The sequence below is a fragment of the Arvicanthis niloticus genome, chromosome 29 (genome assembly GCF_011762505.2).
Source record: "Arvicanthis niloticus isolate mArvNil1 chromosome 29, mArvNil1.pat.X, whole genome shotgun sequence".
NCBI lineage: Eukaryota > Metazoa > Chordata > Mammalia > Rodentia > Muridae > Arvicanthis > Arvicanthis niloticus.
This window is the reverse complement of record NC_133437.1, coordinates 19,041,140-19,050,153: the sequence shown is the minus strand read 5'-3', so window position 1 is coordinate 19,050,153 and position 9,014 is coordinate 19,041,140. Positions and strand designations below refer to the sequence as shown.

The following is a 9,014-nucleotide window of genomic DNA, read 5'->3' as shown; positions in this document are numbered from 1 at the left end:
AGGGGGAAGGGCCACGAAGTGCAAACGGAGCATGCGTATGTGTGGTGAGACTGGAGGCTGAAGGTAGATTTGTAGCTTTTGAGTCAACAAACATTTGGGAAGAACTCTGAGGTTTATTTCAGTTCCCAGAGGTAGCACTAACACTTGTCTTTTAAGATGCTCATCTCAGCTCTGACATCACAGTTTTTAATCGCAGCATCTTGTTCTAATTCTACACACACACACACACACACACACACACACACACACACACACACACACACTACTGATACCTTTGTCTTGCTCAAAAGCATTCCAGCAGGAGAGCAATATTTACTGCACGGATGTCTTTAATCTGCTTTTTAAAATGTTTATGTGTTTAGCATGCACATACAAGTGTACTATGCCGTTTGTGTACCTGGTGTCCACAGAGGCCAGAAGAGATCCCCAGAACACAGGTGTGAGCTGCCATTCATGTGCTAGGAACAGCCCCCTGATCCTCAAGAAGAGCAGCCAGTACCCTCAAACACTGAGCCATCTCTCCAGCCCTTTATCCACTTCAGTTTATTTTGTTGCTTTGTTGTGTAGGATAAGATGGGAAAAAAAAATATATATATATATGGTTTTTAAAAAAAGATTTATTAATTTTATGTAAGTACAGTTGCTGTTTTCAGTCACACCAGAAGAGGGCATCAGATTTCATTACAGATGGTTTGAGCCACCATGTGGTTGCTGGGACTTGAACTCAGGACCTCTGGAAGAGCAGTCAGTGCTCTTAACTGCTGAGCCATCTCTCTATCCCTGGAATTTTTTTTTTTTTTTCCGGCGCCGGGATGGGATTGAACCCAGGCCTTACACATGGAAGGCAAGTGCTCTAGTATGTAATGCTATCTCCCCTAGCTCTTGTTTTTTTCTCAGTATATAACTAATCTTGCTAATTCCATTTTCTTGCAGCGGAGTTACCCATTCTTTTAGCTCCTTGAAAGGCCAGTTCTATCAGCAAGTGTCACTATGTACCGGCTATGGCTTAGCGACGGTGTCATCTGCTCCACCTTATGATTGGTATTCTCTCACGTTTCCAACCATCAGAGACTTTAGCACCCACTGCAGCTGCCATCGTTTCTCCAGACCCTCCCGCCCACTCTCCATTTTAAGATTTTTCCACTTCTTTTCCTTATCTCTAGTTTTGATGCAGGCTGGGTTGTATTTATACATTATTTTGTGGACAATCTTCAAAATACTCTCCTAACTGCATTAAATTCCCTCTCACTCACTGCACCAACTGAAACTTTATCAGTGTTTTCTAGCTTTTACTTTCTCTTTTCTATATTGAAATCACTGACCAACTGAAGTGCATTTTGATGTCACAGGTAAAGATGTTCGGTATTTTGTTTTCCAGATTGCTAGCCAGTCATTGAATAATCTACTTTTCCTTCAGGGATCTGAAATAGCTGAATTCATAGATGTGGATTTGTGTGTATTTCCATATATATCATATATAATTTGCTCCTGACACCATTTTCTCCTTTTAGGAAGCAGGCATACACTTGTGCAGAAGATTTAGGGGTCACACCCAGGGTCTTACACTCACTAGGCAAGTGGCTCGCACTTAGTGAGTTCCAGAGCTCGTTCTTCTTCATAATCCCTCCCAGCCAGCTATGGCTTCCTGTTTTAAAAACAAAAACAAAAACAAAAAAAACCCAGTCATTCCCTCAATCTCTTCCTTGCTCCAAACCCTGTTGTGTATTACTCATTGTTCAGATTGACAAAGGGAGAAATAACACCTTTTTCACAGGATTTTTTTTTTCTCCCTCAGTATATAGTGCAAGTGATTTTTAAAGTGTCCTATCCGATTCTCTGGGGCTCAGTTCTTTTCTATTTGGTTACTGCTGCCACACATTGACAGCCTTTCGGTTCTTGGACGGCTGGAAGAACTACAGCCTGGGTGTGAGGATGGAGACTATTTCCCATCTCTGTGGGCTTCTGCACCGGTATCTGCGGACCCCATAGGAGAATATTCCATGCCTGCCTCTTTATGTCTCCATCACCAGGATCACACCACAGCTCACAGGGAGCCTTCATCTGGTCTTGTCCTGTCTTCTCATTTTACTAGGATGTCAGTCATAGTGGGTTGATCATGGTTTCATCTTTTCCCACAAGAATCCCACTTACAAATACAGCTCCATTCTCAGGGTCTGGAGGTTAGGTCTTGAACACGTCTTTCTGGGCGTCATAATCCAAGCCTTCACCATTGTGTAATTTTGAAAGTGTCTGCGTTAATTGAAGTCCCCATAGTATAGCAGCCCTTGAGCTTCCCTGGTACCCATCAGGTGCTTAGAAAGAGAGTGATGCAAGGTCTGTATTTCTTTCTTTCTTCCTACCTAGTCTCATTGGCTGATACTTCAGTGCAGCAGGACAACTCAGTATTCATTACTCATTTGAGCCTAATTACTACTGGAGTAAAACAGAAGAAACAACTATGCATTTGCGTTTCTTCCTCTGTGAGGCATGTGTTTTTATTCTTTGTCTTTTTTTTTTCTACTGAAAAAATTTTCTGTATTAATTTGAAAAAACTGTGCAGTAAAGATATTTATATCTTGTGACGAAATGAAAATATTTCCCTTGAAAACTATGAAAGCATTATATTAACTGCCCATCAGAAGGCACAACATAGGAGGGGGGGCGCAGGCCCGCCGTAAGGTAGTCCCGCCTGGCTATGAGTGTCTGACAGGTACTTCTCAGAAGAGCAGAAGGGAAGCGTCAAGTGCGACGTGGACTTTAAGAAGCACTCTTGAACTTCAAGCGCACTGATACTTCTCATCTGTTTGATAGTACACTATTTCTGAACCGTTCAATTTCTTTCCAGCTAACATACTCAACAGGGCTTCAAGTACTTAACCATCTGATTAACCCTTTCATGGCTACTGCTTCAGAACTCACGCTCTCTCACATGAGTCAAATTTCCACCGACATCTAAAGCCCCCCCCCCTCCATTCGTCATCAAAGAAAGGATTAATCTCTCCATGGTTTATCTAAATGACCAAATAATAAGACTTAAATGATAACCAGCTATAGGATATGTCCTTATTAAGTCTGATGGGATTTTTTTTTTAAAGCCGACTAATGTGATAAAGTTTGAAAGTGAGCTAGATTAAACAGGTTTGACTGCTCAATTTGGAAGATTCAGCGCACAGGTATAGGCAATTGTAAAATGTTAGGGTCTGAATGGTATTGTCTAGAAAGTTGAATAATGTTAAATGAACATTCCAGTAACTAGTTTTTATTACTTAGATAATAAGAATGTGCTTAAGTATGCTTTTCTCTCTCCGCAGTCCTATTTCTTCCTAAGGAACTGTTGACTTGGTATAATACAGGTTAAAGGAGAGACAATCTAGTTATTGGGAAATAAACACTTATTCAGAAATATAAATGATCAAAGGGTCACTAGAAGCTCCTGTTCGGATCGCTGGGGAAAACCCAGGGCTTCCTAGGGATGATCTCCCCACAGCCAAGAACAAGTGAGAAGAGGCTAAGACAGCAGGAGGGCGCGCTCTGGACTCCGGCAGGAAGGGGCCTCAGAGACACTAGGAAAGGACAGAGTTTTCTCTTTTCCAGTCCCGAGTTTCAGTAAAATTGCTAGTTTTGAGCGATCATCCAGTTTTGAAAACCAGACCAACCCACGCTATCCAAAGCTTTCCAGCCCTGTTTCATGTTCAGCTGGGGCCATAAAGTTTACACACATGTTCCAGGCATGTAAGAAACTAAATGAATCGTGTATTTGAGGGGGAAAAGCCCACAAATGATTTGGTAATAAGTTTATAATCCTGCAGGAAAAATACTTAGTGACAAAATACTATTTCCAGTCAATTACAGCAGTCTGGCTGTATCTGGTACTGACGGTCTATAACCCTGGCGGGTCCTGAGGCAGGTAGAAATGTTAAGTTCGAGGCCTCTGTGTTACACTGTGAGCTCATGGCAACCTGAGCAACATGACAAGATGCTATCTCAGAAGAAAAAGTAAAACCAAGCTAAAATCCAGCTGGAGATGCACTTGGCAGGAGCACATCTGCCTACCGCACTGAGGCCCCAGCTCCATCACCAGGACAAAACAAAAGGGGACAGGAAGTAAAGAAAATGAGTGTGCCATCATGTTGCTAACATTCCTTGCGGGGGTGGGGGGGGTGTGGGGGGTAGGATGGGTGGGGCAACCTAAGGGCCCAACCACCACCCAGGCATGGCCCCATAAAAGTTCAACCTGGGGAGCCAGGAGTTCATTCAGCTTACTTCCAGAGCATGAGGGGGGGGGAAGGGGGAGTCTTTGCCCAGAGGGGACAGGCTGCCCACAGCTGCACAGGCAGGGCCTCCCCTTGGTGCTCCCAGCACACTGGCTCTAGTGTTAAACCCAACCTAAGACTATGAAGTATTTACACTTCAGATGAACTTCAAAACCACCCGATTTAATGACATTTAACTAAGTGGTCAACTAAAAATTTGGTAAAGTATAAAACAACAATTTTATTAGATGAACTCATTTATTTGACACATTAAGTTATGCAAAGATAAATATATGCAACTGCACAAAAAGAACCATGTTTTCATATTATTAAACACAGCAGTGGCCGAAAATAACGAATTGTAGAATGGACCCCAGGATTTAATGCATAAAAACACCCCGTAGAGAAAACTGTCAGGCTTCTAGCTTCACGGAATCCAGCACTAGGCGGGCTTCTTTATACTCCTCGGCTTCTTCCAAGTCTTTCTCACTTTCCTGAAGTGAAGAACAGCAACATTTTGTCCTTTAGAAATTTCAATACTTATATTACAGACCAGTAAGTCACTGGAGAATTAGAGAAGAAGATTCTAGGATTTCTAAGTATGTAACAGGTCTGCCCCTTGTTCTTGGGAAAGGAAGAAATGAGAAGTTAGCTTATTTTTATTATATATTCTCATACTATATTTTCATGTTATAATTAAGAATACAGTTGTCTACAATTATTAGTGTTAAATAATTAAATAAAAATCACAAATTAAAAAAAATCATTCTTATTTGTCCATTATCATCATACAAAAAAGTTTATTTACAATGTATTAAAAATAAAAAACAAGGATTTGCCAATCATCCATCATAAAATAATACTCCAATTATTCCCAATGCCAAAGGCTGTCACTGATGTCACTCTGATGTCATTTGATTGTTAAATACAATCAAATTAGAAAAGTGGACTGTCTGCTTATTTATGAGTATATCATATTGACACCAAACAAAATATTAACAGCTTTAATTTTCTTTTAGATCTTATTAATTTATTTAATGTATGTGAGTAACTGTCGCTGTCTTCAGACACACCAAAAGAGGACATTGGATCCCATTACAGATGGTTGTGAACCATCATGTGGTTGCTGGGAATTGAACTCAGGACCTCTGGAAAAGCAGTCTATGCTCTTAACTGCTGAGCCATCTCTCCAGCCCCACTTAATTTTCTGATATTTAAAAATTGAGTTTTTGTACACATATAGGAAACTCTCACTAAAATATAATAGCAACAGACTAATTAGAGAATGCCTATGTTTTCACAGAATGAAGTCCTTTATTTTTTTTAAATTATTTTTATTTTTATGTGTATGGGTATTTTTCCTGAAAGTATCTGTGTGTCACATGTATGCCTGCTGCCCATGGAGGCCAGAGGAAGCAAGCTGTGTTTGATCTGCTGGAACTGCAGTTATAGGTTGTTATGAGCTACCATATAGTGCTGGGATTGAACCTGGGTCCATCAGTCCAGCCCTTGAGTTTTAAATGAAGTCACGGACAACAAAAGATACAGACAGTTATGACAGAGATAAAAAAAGAACAAAGTGTATAACTGACATAAACGATAATGCAAAACACTGAATTCAGATGACTGTCAGCAACTTCTTAACCCTGAACAATGTACCTTAAACATGTTTCTTTCAGTAAATGTAAGTTTACTGAGAAGAACTAATAGTTAATTTAACCTCAAGTCAACTATCCAAACATATAATTTTTAAACTATTTTTATTATTTTATCTTATCAGCTATTAGATTCCTAAGGAGAAAAAAACCATTGAAATTGTTAAGACATACAAATGGTGTTTCCATGCAACATTTTAACAGAGCTTGCTTGCTTCCTTCCTTCCTTCTTTCCTTCCTTCCTTTTCTTTCTGTTTTCTTTTTGTTTTGTTTGGTTTGTTTTTTTTTTGAGACAGGGTTTCTCTGTATAGCCCTGGCTGTCCTAGAACTCTATAGACCAGGCTGACCTTGAACTCAGAGATCTGCCTGCCTCTTTTTTTTTTACTTTATCTTCTAATAAATAAAATAAAATAAAATAAAATAAAAACCAGTTTCTCTTTTTGATGAAAATCAGCATCCTATGTAGAACACTACACAGAAGTTCACTATGGGCCTGGTGCGACGCCTGAGTGGGTTACAAGCACTTGTTGCTCTTCTGAAGGACAGAGGTCAATTCCTAGCACCACATCAGGTGGCTCACAGCTCCAATGACGGACGGTGTGATGCTATGACACCCGTTTTATCCGTAACAGCGCACTGACCTCTGGTCCTCTGGATGTGGGATGTGAGACCCAGCACACCGGGGCAACACTATTCTCTAGGTTGGGTCCTGAATGACAGGAGAACAGAGAAACCGGGCACAAGCTAGTGGCCATGTTACAGTTCTCTCCCGCTACTGTTAACTGGATGTGACATTACCAGTTGTTTCAAGTTCCAGTAACTTGACTTCCCTATAATAAACCATAATCTGGAATCATTAATAAAATCAAACCCTTTCTTCCTGAAGTTGCTTTGTAAAGGCTAAAGTTATGTTTTAAGTTTTAAATCACTGTGCTGAAGACATCTATTAAACAAAAATGCTTCTAACCTAAAAGCCCCACTTGCCCAAAGACAATAACCTCCCTGGAATGCTGGGGGCTGTGGTTCATGTTTTCACTTCTGTAAACAAGGTTGATTACCCCAACTGCATAGGATGCGCTCGATCACATGTAGGCAGGAAGTATGTCAGGATGTGTGCTTGCCCTCACTGGATGAAGGCACAAAGTGTGTTGTTGTTAGGGTTGGTCTTGTGCACTGTGTATACAGATGCTGAGTTCTGTGCCCAAGATCAGTTTGCGGCTTGGACATGTGCGATATATTGACCAACATGCTGTAAAGAATGCTCCAATAATCTCTGATTGGACAATAAAAGGCTATATGCTGTGACTGGGCAGGAGAGACAGAAAGGGGATTTGAGATTGAGTAGGGGGTCTCAGGTAGGGACCACGAGAAGGGAAAAGGTAGGAGGAGAAGGATGTGGCCAGGAAGCAGGATGGATCATGAACACATGGCCAAAAGAGCTTAGATTAAGGACATACATGAAGCATACCAAGAACCAGCTGGCAAGCAATGGGACATTTATGGTTATTAATAGCCTAGCCAGGTTATCATAATCTCAGAACCTACCTAGTTTGTTTGTAACTTGTTAATAAATTCTGGTATCTGTGTTGTTCACTTGGGAGCTAAACGAGCAAGACTATGGCAGAAATCCCCCATAAAAATCACTGCACTAGTACACGGCCTTGTTGGTTTCACCTTTACAAGCATCTGACTAATGTGGTTCATGGCCATTCTCTGAGAGTTCTGAGTATTGACCTGGATGGTGTCCATCCTTCTGGACAGTATTTAATATGACTTGCTTCAAATTGGCTCGAAAATTATGGTAGTGGTATTATGCTCAACTGGTGGCATTCAGTTTTCTGTTAGGGTTGTTTGTTTGTTTTTAATCACAGATACAGACATGAAACCAGGATAGTTGGGATGGTTTATTTTTGAGACAGGAACTCTCTCTCTCTCTTGTCCTTGAATTCACAGAGATGCACCTGCCTCTGATTCCTACCCCAGCTGTGTGGTGGCTGCTACTGACTGCTGACTTGATATAATCTAGAATTGCCTGGAAGATTAACTCATCTCTCTAAGCTCTTGAATAAGGATATAATGTTGACTAGCTGCTTCAAGTTCCCATGACCTCTACAGGATGTAACCTAGAATTATGAGCCAAATTAGCTCTTCGTCTCTTAAGTTGGTTGCTTTTATTCAGTATTTTATCCCAGTAACAAACAAAACTTTGGCAGACGACAGTCCCAGGAGGTAGGGCCGCTGGCTGTGATAACCCGATTGACCAACCGACCAACCAACCGGGTAGCTGCTTGGCCGCTGCAGCTGTTTTGTGGGAAGATGTGAAAGTGTTTGTAGATGGCCTAGGAAATCCACTAAAGGCTGGAGGACAAGCATGTGGAGGCCAGCAGTTACCGAGGGCACAAGGACTCTCAGGAACTGGGCTGGGGTCATTCCTGTGACATTGTGGCTGAGTCTGGCCTCATTCTGCTACTGTTCTGAGAACCTGAGGGAAGCTGAATGCAAAGACAATGGACAGATCTGTCTGCAGAGGGCAAGAGAAGTCTGTGCTGTGCGAGAGAATGAAGAGTGTTCTGAAGGCAAAGCACAGCACTTAGAGGTTCCATCTTAGAAGATGCAATTCACTCCCAAGAAGACAGCCTAAGGCATTCCCTGTTCCTGGAAAGCAACTGCAAAGGAAAGTGTGCCTTCAAGGTCAGCCTTCCACAGTATCGGGTACAGCTGTGGTCCAAAGGAAAAAGGCTGTATCTTGAGGTGCCAACAGAACTTGGCTTCTAGCCATGTGTTACCTGTTTTGAAGTCACGAGAGATGAATGGGTGAGGGGGTCACTGAGGGCAGCTGAGGCCAGGCACTGTGTGACATGGAGGCAGGCCCTGTGCTAAGAGGCCACAGTGGACCCCAGTAGCCAGGCCCACGGTGTACCCTTCGAGGAGTGCTGCAGGAGTGGAGAGCACTGACAGAAGCTCTCTGCTGCAGGAGTGGAGAGCACTGACAGAAGCTCTGTGCTGCAGGAGTAGAGAGCACTGACAGAAGCTCTGTGCTGCAGGAGTGGAGAGCACTGACAGAAGCTCTGTGCTGCAGGAGTGGAGAGCACTGACAGAAGCTCTG

The 9,014-nt window shown here is 42.0% G+C and overlaps 1 protein-coding gene across 3 annotated transcripts in view; it reads right to left on the bottom strand.

Moving 5' to 3' along the window:
- Positions 1-4,469: 4,469 nt before the first annotated feature.
- Positions 4,470-9,014, bottom strand: part of Tbca (tubulin folding cofactor A) — a 57,826-nt gene continuing 53,281 nt past the window's right edge. For 2 of the 3 annotated variants that reach the window (XM_076927174.1, XM_076927172.1), the window contains one exon: positions 4,470-4,747. In XM_076927174.1, coding sequence (XP_076783289.1) covers positions 4,667-4,747 — 81 coding nt within the window. In that variant the 3' untranslated portion in view covers positions 4,470-4,666. Of the gene's footprint in view, positions 4,776-9,014 lie in introns of all 3 variants that reach the window. The other variant, XM_076927173.1, reaches the window with a different exon arrangement.